The sequence below is a fragment of the Megascapheus bottae genome, chromosome 7, assembly GCF_031878675.1.
Source record: "Megascapheus bottae isolate mThoBot1 chromosome 7, mThoBot2.hap1, whole genome shotgun sequence".
Classification (NCBI taxonomy): domain Eukaryota; kingdom Metazoa; phylum Chordata; class Mammalia; order Rodentia; family Geomyidae; genus Megascapheus; species Megascapheus bottae.
Window position 1 is genome coordinate 1,268,473 of NC_143515.1, and position 19,505 is coordinate 1,287,977.

At 43.0% G+C, this 19,505-nt stretch overlaps 1 protein-coding gene across 4 annotated transcripts in view; it reads right to left on the reverse strand.

Annotated features, from left to right (window-relative positions):
- Positions 1-7,502, reverse strand: part of Gcc2 (GRIP and coiled-coil domain containing 2) — a 44,397-nt gene extending 36,895 nt beyond the window's left edge. For all 4 annotated transcript variants that reach the window (XR_016536210.1, XR_016536211.1, XM_090336283.1 and 1 more), the window contains exons 1-5: positions 7,422-7,502; positions 7,049-7,105; positions 6,079-6,163; positions 4,811-4,878; positions 502-606 (exon numbers count right to left, since the gene is read on the reverse strand). Coding sequence is in view for 2 of the 4 variants with exons in the window: in XM_090336283.1 (XP_090192409.1) it covers positions 502-606; positions 4,811-4,878; positions 6,079-6,163; positions 7,049-7,105; positions 7,422-7,427 (321 nt within the window). In the remaining 2 variants the exon portion in view is untranslated. The remainder of the gene's footprint in view (positions 1-501; positions 607-4,810; positions 4,879-6,078; positions 6,164-7,048; positions 7,106-7,421) is intronic.
- Between the last annotated feature and the right edge of the window lie 12,003 nt (positions 7,503-19,505).

Sequence of the window (19,505 nt, forward strand, 5' to 3'; positions counted from 1 at the left end):
ACTGGATAATGGTACTTAAAACAATCTTAATCTTTGCTTCTTGTTCTCATAAAGTGGTAAAACCAGATTATATGTTTTTCTTTTTTTCACAGTACTGGGCTTTAAATGCTTGTGTGTGCTCGGGTGGCACTCTACTATTTGAACTCTTCCTCCAATCCTACTTCTTGCTGCTTACACTTGAGATGGAGTCTAGAAAATTTTTCTGCCAGGACTGGCCTTGTCCTATGATCATCTTCATCTTAGACTTCTGAGTTTCTAGGATTGCTGGATATACAGGCATGGGCCACTGGTGGCGTGTTTATTTTCTCTCAAGACAAATATACTGCTCTATAGCCCAGGTTGGCCTCAAAACTCTTGATTGTACTGCTTAAGCCTCCAAAGTGCTGATATTACTTATAGGCATGTACTACCATGCCAGTCTTGGGTTAGACTGTCTGGAGGGTTTTACGCAGTGTAAGCTAATTAAAACAAAAACAAAAGCAAAACTAAATGTTGTCTTACCTCAACTTCTTGCTTCATTTTAGTATTTTCCTTCTTTAGAGAAAGACACTGCTGCTCAGTCTCTGCTTTTTCCAGAAGAACAGCATCCAGACGTTCAGTTAATGCCTGTTTTAGAACAGGATGATGCATTTGTGTGTGGTTAAAAAATGGTTGACTAAATGCATAATTATCTCCTCAATGTTTTCAAATCATGCTAAGTGAGAATAAAATTGAAAAGGTATAAACCTAAGAACAAAAAGAGAAGGAGAAAAGGCATGAGGACAGGAGAAATTTCAAAGTATACTTCTAGAAAGCTGAAAGAGAAGAAGGATGAACTATATTAGAAAAAAGAAGGTATGGTACAGGGCCTGCAGAGGGATGTAGACACAAGAAGCTGTCATGTTTCAGAAATGAGATACCCAGAAATTGGTGGTAACAACAGGAGCTAGAGGTAATAGCTCATTAGTTGAAAGCTTGCCTAGAATTTGTGATGAGGCCCTCAGTTTTATTCCCGCATCAAAACTGAAATATAGGGCTGGAAATTTGGCCCAGTGGTAGAGTGCCTGCCTAGCATGCACGAAGACCTGGATCTGATTACTGGGTATTGCATACGTAGAAAAAAGCCGTAAGTAGTGCTGAGGCTCAAGTGATAGAGCTCTAGCCTTAAGAAATTCCAATGACAGTGCTCAGGCCCTGAGGGCAAGCTCCGGACTGGCAAAAAAAAAAAAAAAAAAAAGAAATCCCAAGGACAGTGCTCAGGCCCTGAGTTCAAGCCCAGGACTAGCAATAAATAAATAAATAAATAAATATATATAAATCAATGGGGCCGGGAGTTTGGCCTAGTGGTTAAAGTGCTTGCCTAGCATGCATGAAGACCCGGGTTCGATTCCTCGGTACCACATATATAGAAAAAAGTCGGAAGTGGTGCTGAGGCTCAAGTGGTAGAGCTCTAGCCTTGAGAAAGTCCAAGGACAGTGCTCAGGCCCTGAGCTCAAGCCCAGGACTGGCAAAAAAAATAAATAAATAAATAAATAAAATAAATAAATATAAATCAAAACAAAACAAAATTGAAATACAGAAACAAAAAAGTTAAACTCAATAAATTAGTGACATTAGGTACTGTTAAGGGTTAAGGAACATGTGTTAGGTTCAAAATTGGGGACTGACCAGCAATCTGAATAGAGAATAGTCATAAGAACAGGCATGAAATGGCCTATGTTGTTCTTCCAAAGAAAGTCCATTTTGTATAGGAAAGACTGCCTCTCAAAGTGGGAGAAGTTAATAAAACAGAAAACACACCAATAACATGTGTCAAAGTAAGACCCCATATTATCAAACAAACGGCACAGTGGTACACATCTGCAATACAAAGACCTGGAGATGTGTATGTGGCTCAGGCAGAACGTGAACTCTATCTAAAAAATAACTAAAGCAAAAAAGGGTTGAGGGCGCGACCCGATTAGCAAGCAGTAGGTCCTATGTTCAACTCTTGGAACTGAAAAGTAAAATGAAGCAAAAATAAGAAAAAAATGAAATGGGGCCGGGAGTCTGGCCTAGTGGTTAAAGTGCTTGCCTAGCATGCATGAAGACCCGGGATTGATTCCTCGGTACCACATACATAGAAAAAAAAAAGCCGGAAGTGGTGCTGAGGCTCAAGTGGTAGAGCTCTAGCCTTGAGAAAAAAACCCAAGGACAGTGCTCAGGCCCTGAGCTCAAGCCCAGGACTGGCAAAAAAAAAAAAAAAATGAAATGAACCGTTAAAAATTATCTGCTACGGGGCCCAGGTGCATCATGCCTGTAATCCTAGCTACGAGGACACTGAGCTATAAGGACTGCAGATCAAAGCTAGACTAAGCAGGAAAATCCATGAGACTCTTATCTTCAACTGAATACCTAAAAAGCTGAAAGTAGAGCTATGATTGAAGTATAGAGTAGAGTACTAGCCTTGAGCACAAAAGCTCAGGACAACAAGCTCCAGCACTGGCATCAAAAATAAAAACCAAAAAAGGAAAAAAGAAACCCAAACCGTAATGAGATTTGTAGAAACTGTTTTAAAGAGAAGGAGTATAAAGGAGGAGGTTGAGAGGGTTGAGGCCGATCAGGATATATTGTATTCATGTACAGAAACATCACAATTAAATCTCTAATGTATGCTAATTTTGAAAAACATTAAAGAAGACATTATCTTTTTTTTTTTTTTTTTTTTTGCCAGTCCTGGGCTTGAGCTCAGGGCCTGAGCACTGTCCTTGGACTTTCTCAAGGCTAGAGCTCTACCACTTGAGCCTCAGCACCACTTCCGGCTTTTTCTATATATGTGGTACCAAGGAATCGAACCCGGGTCTTCGTGCATGCTAGGCAAGCACTTTAACCACTAGGCCAAATTCCTGGCCCCCAGAAGACATTATCTTAAGAAGAGATCAACTCCAGATGGACTATGACTTCTATGTCACAAATTTAGCTTTTAAACCCTTTGAAAATATCTTTTTAACAGTAGATTAGAGAAATAACCAACTAAGGATATTTCTGCATAAAATAATTTGTAAAAATGATTCTACAAATCATTAAGAGGTCCTCTGGTCCATAAGAAGACTACTGAATTCTACAATTTACAGACTGAAAAATTAAAATGTATGAGAATACGATCCCCTAGTGCTAGAGAGGATAAGGATCCCTTTTATTCTACTGGTAAAGGTTATTTCAAATACATATGAAGTGGTTTAGCATTATTAGTAAAGCTCAACGGTAGTAACTTCTGATGTGGCAATTTTACATCACTGTATAAATTCTTTGTACATTTATACAGGAGAGTAAAGCTCCCAGCACTGGACTGCACAAAACAGGGCAAAACCATTGCCCAGCACAGAGTAGTCCACAAGTGAATTGACTTACAATAACACAACGGGATATTCTCTAGCAGCTATGCAATGATATAGGAAAGCTTTAGGAGAAAAAAGCTCTAAAAAACTACAAACAACATGATATCCTTCCAATGAAGTCAATAACTCAAACTGATCATATATATATATTTATTTGCCAATCCTGGGGCTTGAACTTACAGGGCTTTCTCAAGGCTAGTGATCTACCACTTGAGCCACAGCAGTACTTCCAGCTTTTTCTGTGTATGTGGTACTGAGGAACTGGACCCAGCCAGGTCTTTGTGCATGCTAGGCAAGCATTCTACCACTAGGCCAAACTCCCGGCCCGGCATACATTATTTTTAAGATCCTAGCTTTTCTCTTGGGCATGTAGGTCATTATACTAAGAATAATTAAACTGGAAGGAAACAGAGTGTAAAAGAAATGGAAGTAGGGCTGTGGCCTAATGGCAGAGTGCTTGTCCAGCATGCACAAAGCTCTGGGTTTGATTCCTCTGTACCACATATATAGAAAAGAGCCAGAAGCCTGAGTTAAAGTCCCAGGACTGACCAAACAAGAACAAAAACAAAAAAAACCTTGAAACATAAAATTATAGATAAAGGTATTTTAAAGAGCAGACTCAAAATTTATCTCAGGAAGCTATTAAAGAATATGCTCTACTAGAAAGTAGGCACATGATCCAGACAAGTGATCCAAAGAGGTCTAACACAGGAAAGCAAGGCACAAGTTCACAGTGTTTTACAAAAGTGAGTTTCAGAACTACAATAAACTTTAGAATTGCACAGACCAAATGCACATAGGAAAACAGGGTTCAGAAGATTGAAGAGAGCTATGCAAATACAGAGGAAAAGGCCCAGTGGATATCCTGATGCAATACTAGGGCTGTGCTAACTGATAAAGATGGAGGATAAAGAAAATAGGGAGAGAAAACATCTCTAAAGGTAAAACCCAGTGGTGCTGCCGACTCAACTTGAAGGGAGGGTTTGGTGCATCTGAGTTTGAGATGACAAATGGAATGTGGAAAGATTCCCTCAGGCAGCTCAAGCGGTAACTATCAGATAGGAACCGGTAGTCAGATCCAGGAATATAGATCTAGCTAAAAATCACTGAATTCTAGAACACAGTCATGTTTTCTGAGGGGGACAGGAAAAAGCAGGACAGAGACGGAGACAATGACCATGATTACTAGAGACAATAACCCTTAGTCCTTAGGGACTATGAGGGAACAGAAAGAGAACAGTCATTCCAGATAAAAAGAGACCTTTGAAATCATCAGCACCCCTTCCTGATTTTGTTACCACTGTAAACCAGAGGTAGCAGAAGAACAGGAATAGAAAGCGTGCACTGTTCTGATCTGTAAGCCTCTGCCAGGGTGATAACCCAAGAGGAAATTCTATTTATCATGAGTTATTTTCTCTAAATAAAAAAGCAATAGTCACAACTACTTTTATTACCTTAGTAATATCATCAGTTCCTTCATCAACAGGTTTTGATTTGAGTTCTTCAATTTCTCTGTCTAATTCTAAATAATTAAAAAATATTTCAGTTCAGAAATGAAATTACCAACTCAACTATTAGCAACTTTCTAAAAAAAAAAAAACAAACAAACAAACCCATGAAGCATCCAAATTAGAATATTCTTAGGAAGACACTGAAAAATATTAACTTCGCCCACATAATAGCATTACATTTTTCATTAATGGAAAATTTCAAAAAAAAATAGAAAAGACAAAATAGTATAATTAATCTATGTTCCTGTTACCCCGTTTTAGCAGTTTTTATATGACCAATTTTGTTTCATCCCAAATACACTCCCTATCCCCTCTGTTTGGATCTATCCTTTAGGTGTACACCATTGAATCTGGCCATTGTAGTAATTTTCAAGCAAATCCTATTATTTCAGGTATAAAAACTTCTTGCTGTATAATCTTAATGTGGCACCTAATCTTATATTAAATCTGTTAATGTGGATATGTCATCAATACACGTCTAGCTCTGGAGCCAATTTCTCTTTATCTGTCTCTCTCATTCAGCACTCTACCCCCTGAGCCATGTCTTTACCAACATTTCTAAATTACTGGAAGCTCATGAGTTCACCTACCTATACTGATAAAGAACATGAACATATTTTTTTTTTCTTCTGGAATAAAATGAAAAGGCAACTTCACAGAGAATCAAGCAAGTTCAGCAGATATATACAGTTCAAATTTTCAAGAATAGAAATCTTTTATTATTTCACAGAAGAAATCCTATCTTTGGGTGTACAAATTTGTGTTTCTAGCCTTTGAAACAACTCCTCTAGAACAAAGTTAATCTGAAGAATTTACAATTTATGTGAAGTTAAAAAAACGCTAAACTTTGTAAATTTTTACAATAGTCCTCCTAAATCTACTTTAATGACTCCAAGGTGACCATAATGGCTGAGTATGGTGGTGAACACCTGTAATCCCAGCATTCAGGAGGATGAGAGAGAAAGAAGTGAGTTTGTGGCCAGCATGTGTTACATTGTGAGATCTTGTCAATGGAATACAAAACCAAAAACAAACAAAAAAAACCTCCTGGACTGTGAAACAATGCCTAAAATGGTTAAAATGTTAAGCAATAAAATTTCACTATAGTAAGATGGATGGGGCATCATGGGGCAAATAAAAACAGGTTTTAAAACAGGGCTACTTTAAAAAATATACAATTTTCACCCAAGATAATGTTTTTAACCCAGTACCTGTACACCTTGACTTAGCTTTCTGTAATAGCATCATTTGCTTCTTGGCAAACTTGATGAGATCTTCTTTGGGTAATGTTTCCAGCTGAAAGATACAGTCATGTTCCCACTCTGTTATTAACTCATTTCCAGTACTGCACAATAAAACCCCATCATGTCTACCTAGAAGTAAAAATACTCTAAATGCTCAAGCCAACCGATCACAGACTTGTCCCCCGTTTTGTTGCTGTCGTTGAACCCTGGGTCTGGAGGTTGCCCCTGAGCTCTTCAGCTCAAGGCTCGCCCTCTACCACTTGAGCCACAGTGCTGCTTTCGGTCCCAAGTTTCTAAAAAATGAGCGAGTGTGATTTTAACAAAAGGACACGGGTACGCAGCCTCTTACAAGATCTTGGTTGATTTCTGCACTGATCCTGGGTCTTGAACTCTGGGCACGGGTCCAGGGTTCCCTGGGGTGCTCAACGCCAGGGCGCTGCCACGCGGGCTCCCGCTGGCTCTGCACGGCGATCCTCAGGTCTCAGCTTCTTGAGCCCCGGGGCGCCCCAGGGCCCTCGCTGTTTGGTCCGCTGCTGGAGCTCACGGCTCCACCTCTGACCTCTCGGTGACTGAGCTGGAGGTACCGGAGCCTCACAGGCCCTGTCCCCCCGGGCTGGCCGAGCGGGCAGGGCAGGCAGGCCTCCGCGGTCACCGGGAAGAATCCGGGCTGTGCCCCAGCATCGCTCCCGGTCGTACCGCCCACAGCCCGCCCGCGGCGGGCGGGAAGCGGGGCCCAGCCCCGGGTCACCGCCCTCGCAGCTCCGGAAACGGCGCCGCTCGCCCTCACGCCTGACCCAGAGCCGGCTCTGTTAGCCACGGGTCCGCGGGCGCGGGGAGCCCGGGAAAAGCGCCCCCCGCGGAGGACTCAAACGACCCGGCCGCGGAGGGGCGCGGGCCGTGGCCGCGGGCTCCCAGCAGCACCCCTCGACGCCCTCACCTTGGACTTCCCGGTCCCGGGGGCGGCGGGGGCGGCCGCCCCATCTCGAGCTGCGTCCTGAAAAAGAAAGGCCAAGCCAGGGCTCTTTAAAGGCGCGCGCTTCCCCAGCTCGGCCGCGCGGGCGCCGCCCCTCGCGGGCCGGCCGGGCTAGGTGGGCGCCCGAGCCGGGGTGGGGGGGGCGGGGGGCGGCGCGGGGCGGGCGGCCAGCGACCCGGGCGGCGGCGCCTCCGGGCGAGGGCGTCCGCGCGGGGCTTCGGGCGCGGGGCGGCCCTGCCCGCCCCTCCCGGTCCCGCCCTAAGCCCCCGTTCGCGGCGCGCAAGGCCAGGCGCCGAGGACACGGCCGGCCCTGCCCCGGCCGCGGGGGCCGCGTTACCTCCATCGTCCGGCCCCGCGGCCCCGCGGTCTGCCGGAGCTGCCACCGCCGGTCTTCCGTCTGCGGCCGTCTCCGACGTCCGCTCGAGCACGGGTCAAAGGTCACGCTCTTCCGCGCGGCTCCGGCTCCCGCGTCTCCATGGCTACAGGCCGGCAGCTTCCGCTTCCGTCTCCGCATCCGGGTGTGTGTGGACGGGGTGTGTGTGTGGGGGGGGGGGGGGGCCCGTGTTCGTGATTGGCCAGGGTCAGTGCTAGTCCCGCCCACTCTCGGGGGGGGCGGGATCAGGGGCGTGGCTTGGCGTGGCACAGCCCCGCGGCTGTGTGGGTTTAGCTCCGGGCGAGCGACTCCGGAAGACCCTGTGATCAAGCCTGGTCCCCGCTGAGTAACTCGTTAGTGCACTGACCCGTGCCCCTGGGGTTGAACGCGGGGCCCGAGCCGCGGCGTGTAGCTTCTCCGGTTTAGACCGGCGTGTGCCGTCACTTGAGGCTGTGGATGCAGCCTCTCGAGCCCTGCTTCACGACGGGGCGGGACCTTCCCTTGAAGCAGGCACTCCGTGTGCGGAGAGCCGGGGGCCGCGGGGAAGAGAAGCGGGGACCCACCGGCCCTGGGGGGGCCGCCGCCGCCGCCGCGCCGTCCCGCCCCTCCTGAACGGCTCGCGCGGATGGCGGGCCGTTTACCTCCCCTCCCCGAGTCAGTCCCAGGCGCTCCCACTGACCAGGGCACCAGAATGCCCCTCAGGTCGTGCCGTTTGGAGTTGCCAAGGACGGGGACGGAGAACTAACTAACGTCAACTCGCTTCCTCGTGTGGGACTTCTACAGAGCTGAGTTTTGCTGGTTGTACCTCCACAGTCTCGTCAGTCACTCTGCTGTGCTTCCTCGATGAGACTCTGGTTGGTGCTCGCATGCACATGCGTCTGCACTCCTATGAAAAGAGTTTGTGAGTGGTTTAACTTTGTCAGGAGATATGCAAAATCAGTTACGATGCGGGCAGCAACTTAGGGTTCAATAGTAATGGCTTAGATGCATTAATTAATGGTTTTGCAGTCCTGGGGCTAGAACACAGGGCCTAGGCACTGTCCTTGGACTTTCTCAAGGCTAGCACTCCACCCCTCTACCACTTGAGCCACAGCACCGGTTCTGTGTATGTGGTACCAAGGAATTGAACCCAGGGCTTTATGCCTGCTAGGTGAGCACTCTACCATTAGGCCACTGCTCCCAGCCCCTAAATATATATTTTTAAAAATCAATTAAGGGAGCTACTTCTTCATGAACAATTTTGCTCTTTTATGATCAATGTTTAACCCATACTATAGTTAATAGTTTTCAAAGCAATCTTCCGAAATAACCATTTGTTGTTGTTCCATAATCATTCAGCATTCATGAGTTACGTACATAATGAAGTGAGGTACAGTGTCTTATGCCTAACTACTCAGGAGGCTGAGATTTGAGGATCACGGTTTGAAGCCAGCTCAGGCAGAAAAGTCCATGCAATGCTAATCTCCAACAAACTACTCAGAAAAAGCTGGATGTGGCATTGTAGTTCAAGCAGTAGAAAGCTAGCCTTGAGCACAAAGAGGCTCAGGGACAGTGTCCAGGCCCTGAGTTCAAGGCCCAGGACAAGAAAACAACTCTGTGTGTGTGTGTGTGTGTGTGTGTGTGATTTCAATCCACTGCGGCTCTTATGGTTTCCACTGTACAACTTGTTCCATTCTTGGCTTTTTGAAGGAAGCCTTGAGTTAGTACTGGAGTTGACCATGTCCTTTTACAAAGGTCTTTAACGCCCTGTGTTGGATTAATCCTTAGAGATAGGATGTTTTAATTTTCTTTATCATTAAACTCATATAGCTCTATGTATGCATGTACATATCAATGAATATAATTTTTTAGTTCTAAGTTCCACAATATGAGCAAAACATAATATTTAGCTTTTGGAGATTAATTGATCCCATGTAACACAATGTTCTTCAGTTCCATCCATTGTTCAAAGGCAGCCCGAGTAGAAAGTCCATGACATTCTTTTGAGTGTTGGCTCAAGTGTAGAATCAAACTTTGCATTGAGTGAAAAAGATAAGGGACAGTGCCCAGGCCCTGAGTTCAAACCACAGTACTAGCGCCCACGCGCACACACACACACACACACACACACACACACGAGTTCTTTCTGAAAAAAGAATGAGAATACTTTGCTAATATTTTTAACATCATTGTTTTATATCCCTCTGTGATATCATAAGCAGACTACTTGTCAGATCTCAGGTTGCAGCAGATATTAGGGAAGCCATTGTGATCAGTTGAGGGTTCACTGACTGTGTTGGTATGGCTTCTGACAAACTACTGGCCAAATTTCCTTTCTGGTGTCTTTAAACCAGGTCCACAAACAGTCCTATTACCTGAACGTTGTCAAGATCTCATTTATAGTTTGAATGACAAAAGAAATGCCTGATAGTACAAATATATTTGAAGAGGATATACTGGCTTTGTTTTATGTCTTTCATTTTAAAAATTATTGATACAGTGTCAACTATGACCTGTTTAATGAATATATTTCTTTCCAATTGTAAAAGTAATACATATTCATTGAAGAATATTTGAAAAAAATGCAAGAAAATAAAAAAAATAGTTTCTTAAAAAGAATATGAAGATCACCGAGCCTCATGGAAGCTGAGAATAGAGACAGCGACTATGTCAATGACAGGTGCTAAGCTACTGGGCTCTTGGGTAACAGATGGTGACTGCTTTCCTTAGTCAGTCTTCCTTCCATAACAGGACTTGAGGATGTTGTAGGGTCCCTGCTTACGTAAAATATCTACCAGCTTGGCATGGTGCCCTCATTGTATCGTTACCCAAATGCCTCATTACAATGCACCTGTTATGTAGGAAGAGCTAGAGAGATCTGATCTTTTCTTTTTATACTAACAGTAAAGTATATACAGCACACCTATTCTTTGACTCTTTAAAACTTTAGTTGTATAAACACAACTACATAAGCATAAAAATTTATGACTCTATAGACATAATGTTTTATTACTTAGATCAATATGTATCTATGACATACAATTTTAGCCTAATTTTAATTATGTTCTCAAATCTAAGTGCCAGTGATTATATAGAGATTTCCTTCTTGAATACTTGTTAAACTGTCATTTGAAATATGATGTAAAAAATCAATGTTAATAAATTCTTAAAAAAACTTTAGTTGTACCTTTTACTATGTTCACAGGAAAAGTGAATTATGCATATGAAGCCAGCCTGGGAAGGAAAGTCCATGAGATTCTTCTGTCTGTCTCTCTCTCTGTCTCTCTCTCTGTCTCTCTCTCTGTCTCTGTCTCTCTCTCTCTTTTATTTTGTAGGTCATGGGGCTTGAATTCTGGCCCTGGGCGCTATCCCTGACCTCTTGAGCACAAGGATACCACACTACCACAGTGCCACTTTGGTTTTCTAGTGGTTAATTGGAGTCTCATGGTGCTTTTTAGTGCCTGGGCTGGCTTTGAACCATGATCCTCAGATCTCACCCTCCTTAGTAGCTAGGATTACAGGAATGAGCCACCGTGCCTGGCTTCTTCTTTCTTAGTTAAAGAAAGCAAGAAAAAAAAATGAAAAGACAAGATTTGGCGCGTTCAGGGTGGTATGGCTGTAGACAAAGATGAAAAGAAAAGAAAAAAAGAAAAGATCTATTTTAAGAAAAAGGGTTTCATTAAATTTAGACTTCTCCTGTGAGTGTGAGTGGGTGTATGTATATCTATTCTCAGGGTCTTATGCTTACTGGACAGACACTTGACTGTTAAGTGAAGTTTCTAGTCCTTTTATCTCCCCACTGGTTATGTTTGAGATAAAATCTTGTATTCTGTACTAGCACTAGATTGGTTTCAATCCACCTATTTTAGGCTTTTTATCCTACCTGGAAAGATAAACCTATACAATTCCATTGAGATGAGGGGTCTCACAGGCTTTTCTGCCTGGGCTGGCCTTGGAGAACAATCTTCCCATTCTCAGTCTTCCAAGTAGCTATAATTATAGATCGGAGCCTCTTGCAGCAGGCTACTTCTGTTTTTGTTTTGTTTTTTGTTTTTTAGACTAAGGACTTAGTTTCTCAGGTCATAATTCCCCTGGCTCAGACTTTGAACTGCTATGATTACAGGTATGTCCTACTGTGTTCATCGTCAGACTACTGCTAATAACTTATCATTATAGCTCCTGTGAAGATTAGGGAAATGCTTTTATTCAGGCTTCTCATTATTTTGAATGAAAAAATCCTTTGTTTCTGACCCCAAAGTTTGTTGTCTTCTGTCAACTCTTATGAAACTTTGGCAGATAGAGTAAAAACTTAAACCCTCGATTTGTGACATATGTCATTTAATTTCTTTTGTCTTTTCTTTCTTTTTTTTTTTTGGTGCCGGGAATCAAACCCAGGACATTACACTTGCTAGGCAAGCATTTTGCCACTGAGCTACATCCCAGCCCACATTTTAAATCCTGTTTTCCTCACCCATATCTGCCCCCTGATGGAGTTACCAGAGTCAGGAAGGCTTAACTCTATGCAGGAACCATTTGACAGTATTTCAGGTCTGCCCTTGGGCTTCTCCAATGCCCACTTGCAGGCATATGGCCCCAGCTGGGAAGTGTTGGAAAGTTACCACTCAACATTCAGCCATTTCTTGTTCCCATAGTGTCTCAGGTTCCTGCTCAAATGCTTCTTCCTCCCATGATACCTTGCATTTCTGCTCAAACAAATAAAAAGAGCTGGGGCAGCACATGCACAAGCTATCAGTGCAAAGTCCAAGGGAGGGGCCCTGTACTATATTAAAAAAAAGCCCTCCTCTTTGAGCCTCTTTAGATGGAAAATCTTGCTACTTTCTTTTATGGCTTTTTTCTTCCACTTTCAAATAACTTTATTGAGAGAGAGAGAGAGAGAGAGAGAGAGAGAGAGAGAGAGAGAGAGATAGGAAGAGAGAAAGACAGAGAGAGAGAGAGAGGGGGAGAGAGAGAGAGAAAGAGAAAGACAGAGAGAGAGAGAGAGAGAGAGAGAGAGAGAGAGAGAGAGAGAGAGAGAGAGAGAGAGAGAGAGAGAGAGAGAGAGAGACTGAGGCTGGGAGTTTGGCCTAGTGGTAGAGTGCTTGCCTAGCATGCATGAAGACCCGGGTTCGATTCCTTGGTACCACATACTTAGAAAAAGCTGGACGTGATGCTGAGGCTCAAGTGGTAGAGCTCTAGCCCTGAGAAAAATCCAAGGACAGTGCTCAGCCCCTGAGCTTAAGCCCAGGACTGCCAAAAAAAAAAGAGAGAGGAAGAGGGAGGGAGGGGCGGAAGGAAGGAAGGAAGTTAATAGTCATCTAGATGTTTGGTGTTTCCATGTACAGAACTAGCAAAGACTTGGGAGAGGAACAGAAGTCAGGTAGATATTTGTCTCAGGTTCTGAAAACATCTGAACCCCTGTTGGAAATAGGTTAGGTATTTGTAGTACTTTAACTTCAATGGAGTGGGAACCTGCTTTGGGTAAATTTGAGCCTTGAAAGGAGTGGAAGGTTTTGGAAACATTTGTTTCAAAACATGTTTGAAAAAACTCCTGGTTAAGGAGGGATCACTACAACACTGTTAGTGGGAGTGCAAACTCATTCAACCACTATGGAAAGCAGTGTGGCAGTGCCTCAAAAGACTAAACATAAAGCTCCCCTATGACCCAGCAATTCCACTACTTGGCATTTACCCAAATGTCCAGAAACAAGGACATACTAAATCCACTAGCACAACAATGTTCATTGCAGCACTGTTTACCATAGCAAAGATATGGAACCAACCTAGAGTCCCTCAGTTGATGAATGGATCAACAAGATGTGGTATTTATACACAATGGAATTCTATGCTGCTGTCAGAAAGAATGACATCGCCCCATTTGTTAGGAAATGGAAAGACTTAGAAAAAATCATATTAAGTGAAGTAAGCCAGACTCAAAGGAACTTAGGCTCAATGGTTTCCCTCATTCGTCATAATCAGTAGAAACCTTGGGCTCTACTAGCAGAGATCTGCAATAGAGCAAAATCTTGATACATAAGGCCATATAGTATGAAGCTAATTGAAAGGACCTCCAGGATATTGAAACAAAAGCCATATAATGAATGATTGTTGTCCTTAATGTACTATGTTGTCTCTCATCTCCTTTGCTATCCCTTGGTTATCTCATATTGTCACAATATCTCACTTTGTTATCTGATATATTGAATTTATTTGTATTTGGTTATTTGAAATTTGATAGGGAAGGGGGGAAAACCAAGACGGGTGTGGGGGTGTGGGGGGGAGGGTAATGGGTACCAAGACATGTGAAAGGGTATCAATGTATGTGAATTAATGCACCTTCTATCTGGCAAATATCATGTAACCTTTTTACTAATTACAATAAAAAAAAGAAAAAAAAAAGAAAAAACTCCTGGTTAAAAATGCCAATTGAGGAATGAAGGAGTTACAAAGAGGCAGTGAATTTCTAGCTCAAGACAGGAGACAGTCATGAGATAGACAACATAATTTCTTTAAACTTTTTATTAAAAGTAAGTTTTTTACATCATATTTCACATGTCATGTTATACAAACAAGTATTCAAGAAAAAATCTCTATGTGCAATCACTGGCACATAAATTTAAAAACATAATTAAAATTAAGCTAAATTTTTGTATGTCTTAGATACATGTCCATGTATATAATATATCAACATATCTATAGAATATATCCTATCATAGAGCTATATGTCTATATACATATATTTATATCTCCAAATTCATGTCAATGACCTTCCTGAGTATTGAGTGATCCCTCTTGTATTGTTTAGATCTAATACCCCCATATCAGGGAGACCACGCCCCTTTTCTTTCTTTGGTCTTGGCTTACCTCATTCAACAGGGTTTGCTCTAGTTTCATCCACTTCCTAGCGAATGCCATTATTTTTTATTTTTATTTTTTTATTTTTTAATTTTTTTTTTTGCCAGTCCCGGGCTTGGGCTCAGGGCTTGAGCACTGTCCTTGGACTTTCTCAAGGCTAGCACTCTACCATTTGAGCCTCGGCACTACTTCCGGTTTTTTGCTATGTGTGTGGTTCCAAGGAATCAAACCCGGGTCTTCATGCATGCTAGGCAAGCACCCTACCACTAGGCCAAACTCCCAGCCATTATTTAATCTTGTTTGGTGCCTATGTAGAATTCTATTGTATATATGTACTACATTTTTTTTTGTATCCATTCATCTGTATTGGGGCATCTGGGTTGTTTCCATGGCTTGACTATTGTGAATAATGCAGAGATGAACATGGCTGTGCAGGTGTCCTTATCAATATCCTGGGTGGTATAGCTGGGTCATAGGAAAGGTCTATGGTTAGTTTTTTGAGGAACCTCCAAACTGCTTTCCAGAGTGGTAGGGCACCATAATTTTTTATTTTTTTACCGGTCCTGGGCTTGAGCTCAGGGCCTGAGCACTGTCCTTGGACTTTCTCAAGGCTAGAGCTCTACTGCTTGAGCCTCAGCACCACTTCTGGCTTTTTTCTATGTACGTAGTATGGAGGAATCGAACCCAAGTCTTCATGCATGCTAGGCAAGCACTCTACCACTAGGCTAAACTCCCAGCCCATAGGGCACCATAATTTTTAACAAGTCTTAGTAGCTTAGCTTTATAAAGGGAACCTAAGAGAGTAAAGAAATGATAGTCTGGCATGGTGATTAAGGCACCTTTGAAGGACAGAGTGCAGATACCAAATGGAAATTAGGGCAGAGATAATGGACTCAAGGAAGGCAAAGAGAAGGAATATGGAAATAAGAACGCTGTGATCCTGGAAGAGAAAGTTTCAGATTCAGGGTGCTGGGGGAGGTGTGTCTTAGTGACTAGGAGCTCAGGGATGCTGAATTTCAGGGCTGATGAAGGTCACTGCAGGTGAGAAGGTTGTCGATTCAAGAGGTCATCTATGAGCTGGGCTTTAGTGTGCACCATCCAGTAGTGTCTTTCCTTCCTTCCTTCCTTCCTTCCTTCCTTCCTTCCTTCCTTCCTTCCTCCCTCCCTCCCTCCCTCCCTCCTCTTTCTCACTACTCCCCCTCCCCTTTCCTTCTTTCTTTCTTAGAATAGAACCCAGTACCTCTTGCATGCCAAACAGGTACTCTAACAATGAACTACAGTTCTCATCCTAGATTCTAGGATTCTAGATTCTCTCTTCTCAGTCATCTTTCTTGTTCCTATTGTACTGATCACACACATGCGCGCACGCGCGCGCACACACACACACACACACACACACAAACACACACCAGGCTCAGAGAAGATAAAGTGCCCATAACACAAAGCACCAAAATAGTTCTAGACAGTATTAGGTTACTGTCTATTGGTTCTTGGGCTCCTTGGTGTGTCTCCCCCTGGCTGAGGTGGTCAAGGACAGCCAGGGTGTCACATGCAGTATTTCAAGGATCTCACAGCTAAGGTGGGTCCCATCTATGTGCACTGGCACACATTCCTGAAGGAGAAAACTTGAACTTCAATTTTCAATAACTTGGGAACTTCTAATGTTAAGAGCATGGGATTTAAATTTTTGAGACACTATTGCCTTGGTTATCATACCTTGTCTTTATTAGGATAAGAAGACATGTTTTGATTCCAAATATACATTTTTAGTATAAAAATTACATCCAATATAAATAGGCATGTATGCATAAATGCTATATTACACACAACATATATAGGATATATATGTATACACACACACCCATATCTATCTATCCTTGAATCATATCCCAGTCCCTTTTTTGCTTTAGTTATTTGTTGTGTTTTTTAACAGGTTTAGGACTATGATCTTCTTACATATGTCCTATTGTGTGGCTGAGATTACATATGTGATCTACACACTTTTTTTGAGTGCTTGGGCTGGTGTCAAACTGAGATTCTTCTGAACTTTGTCTCCTGTGCAGTTAGGTTTATAGGCATGAGTGAACCATCTGGTGGTTCCTACATATTTTCTAAATTTTGGTTTCATATCCTAATTGTAATTAATATTAGTAAGATTGAGGAGGTCCTTAAATAGACTACAGTTGTGGCTAGGTAGTCAAAGGGTGTGCCTGTATTGTGTCTGTTTTTGTGTGTTTTTCTTTAGAACTGAGGTAGCCCCACATTGTGATTTATGCATAAGAGATTCTGCATCCATATCTGTCCACGAAAGGTGCTTTTTTATTCCTAACAAGAATCTCCAGTACCTATTGTGACACCATTCTATTTCAAAATTGCACATGCATTTCAAACACTGTGTAGGATTTAAAAATTCACCAGGCTGAGCCTGTCTTCAAGATATTTCTAAAGAAATTAATAGTTAAAACTGTGTGTGTGTGTATGTGTGTGTGTGTGTGTGTGTGTGGGTGTGTGTGGGTGGGTGTGTGTTGGTAGGAATTTAAAAGAAAGCTAGTGTCTGTGAGCATGGACTATCCAAAGTTGTAAGGGAGTTCATACCTTTCTCTCCTCCAGTTCCAGGGAGGATTTGGGCATCTCTTGTTTGCATGATTTTCTGCATATATTTAAACCCAAGAAGATCAAGGACACAAACACTGGGGCTTTATGGAAGCCAGTGGGCCTGGCCTCACCCTGGTTATATAGGTCCCATTCTGGTTTTATATGTACCAGCACAGGCAGAATTGCCCTCTACAATTCAATAGTAAACACAGTTTTAGAGGCAGTGATGATTCTCATGTATTGGTGAAGGCTCCATACTAGTTAGGCAAGCAGAGATGTTGTTTTGATTTTCTTTTCTTTTCTTTTCTTTTTCTGCTAATACTCGTGTTCTTGTTTGGCTGTTTTGCTTCAGGCTGGCATTCTATACCATTTGAGTCTCTTAGACTTTTCTGCCCAGGTTGGCTTTTAACCTCAGTCCTCAGATCTCGACTTCCTAAGTAGCTAGGATTACAGGTCTGAGCTTGTAATTACAGTGCCAGGCCTAATTTGGATTTTTAAATAATGAATTTCCTAATTCAAGATATTCTGGTTCCAGGATCCTAAACCTTTCCAAGAACCCAAATTGACTTTGTGATTTTTGGTCTAGGGTTTTGTACTACTCTATACTCCATTGATTCTAAGTGAGCCTGCTTTCGTCCACCTTTAGACGCCTGGCTATCACAAGAACCTGTTATTCTGGTTTTTGTACTGCTGCACAAGCCCCCGCATTCTTTCATAAAGATAAAGGCGAGATTTCTTTTTATTATTACATAAGCCACAGCCAGGCTCATATTGTCATTTACACAGAAGAGTTTTGTCTGACTTCAAGATGAGAGAGAGAGAGGGGGGGGGGGGGAGGGAGAGAGAGAGAGAGAGAGAGAGAGAGAGAGAGAGAGAGAGAGAGAGAGAGAGAGAGAGGAGACATCATTTTTTGTTTTCTTTTGAAGATAAATTATATCCTGGAAAGTTATTGTATATACTTTTTTTTTTTTTGTCAGTCCTGGGGCTTGAAATCAGGGCCTGAGCACTGTCCTTGGGCTTTTCCTCAAGGCTAGAACTCTACCACTTGAGCCACTGCACCACTTCTGCACTTCTGGCTTTTTTTCTGTGTATGTGGTAGGGAAGAATTAAACCCAGGGCTTGGTGCATGCTAGGCCAGCACTCTACCACTAGGCTAAACTCCTGGCCCATGTTATTGTATACATTTTGATGAGACACTGGCAGATGGCTTGATTATTCTAGTAAATACCGAGTATTTCAATATTTTTTTTCTCTCCTGAGTGAGTAGCAGACTCTCTTGTTGCATGTTTTTAAAATTTTTATTGGTTTGTCTCATTTTGTTTGGTATTGTACTTTAAATCTTGCCAATTCTAGAGGAATATTTAGGTTGTTAGTTACGCTAGACTTCTGTATGTCTATTGCATGGGTGTAGTTGTGGGAGTGACTTATGGTCATGAGAGACAAGAACTGAATTTCTCTTGGCCTATGCTTTGTGGATAATTTGACAGTAAAATTATCACAGCAAATTTGAATATCATATATTACACATGAGATCTGCAGGGGAAGTGAGGGCCACTCTTTTTTTTTTTTTTTTTCTGTGCTAGTACTGGTGCTTAAACTCAGGGCTGGTCTTGAGTTCTGTCCTTAGCCTTTTCAGTTAAGGCTGGCCTGCTAAACATTGAGCTACCCCTCCACTTCTGGCCTTTTGTTGGTTAATTGAAGATTTATAATCTCATGGACTTTTCCTGCCTTGGGCTGGTTTTGAATTCTCAAATCCCAGCCTTCTGAGTAGCTAGGATTACAGGTGTAAGCCACTGGTTCCTGGCTCAGATGGTAAATTCTTGAAGCATCTCTAGTATAGTGAGAAAGCCCTGTACGTCAGCATTTTCTGCAAGCCTCTCTCAGGCTCCTGTTGGCCAAAATACCTTCTATAACAGGACCCACATTGCCTACTGCCCAGTGAAATGCGCTTATTGCTTATTCTCAGCCATTAAAGCTAACTCCTGGAGCCAGGGCTGAGATTGATTCCTTCTGAAGTACATAGTTGCAAAGAGAAAAGGTAAATACCAGAACTGGGCTCCATTTAGGGAGAACAAAGAGGAAACAGATGATGGGTGTGGAACCAACAATGTTCCTTTCAGTTAAAAAAAGTGGGAGGCTTGGGGCCAGGAGTTTGGCCTAGTGGTAGAGTGCTTGCCTAGCATGCACGAAGACCCGGGTTTGATTCCTTGATACCACATGCATAGAAAAAAGCTGGAAGTGGTGCTGAGGCTCAAGTGGCAGAGCTCTAGCCTTGAGAAAGTCCAAGGACAGTGCTCAGGCCCTGAGCTCAAGCCCAGGACTGGCAAAAAATAAAAGTGGGACGGAAGAACAACACAACTCAAAAGAAAAAGAGGAGAATTAAAAATGTCAGAGATGGTTGGTGGCAGTAGCTGATTCCTCCCGGGAGGATCATGGTTTGAAGCCACCCCAGGCAGAAAAGTCTGTGAGACTCTCTCTCTCTCCCTCCCTCCCTCCCTCCCTCCCTCCCTCCCTCTCTCCCTCTCTCTCTCTCCCTCCCTCCCTCCCTCTCCCTCCCTCCCTCCCTCCCTCCCCCCCCTCTCTCTGTCTCTCTCTCTGTCTCTCTGTCTCTCTCTCTCTCTC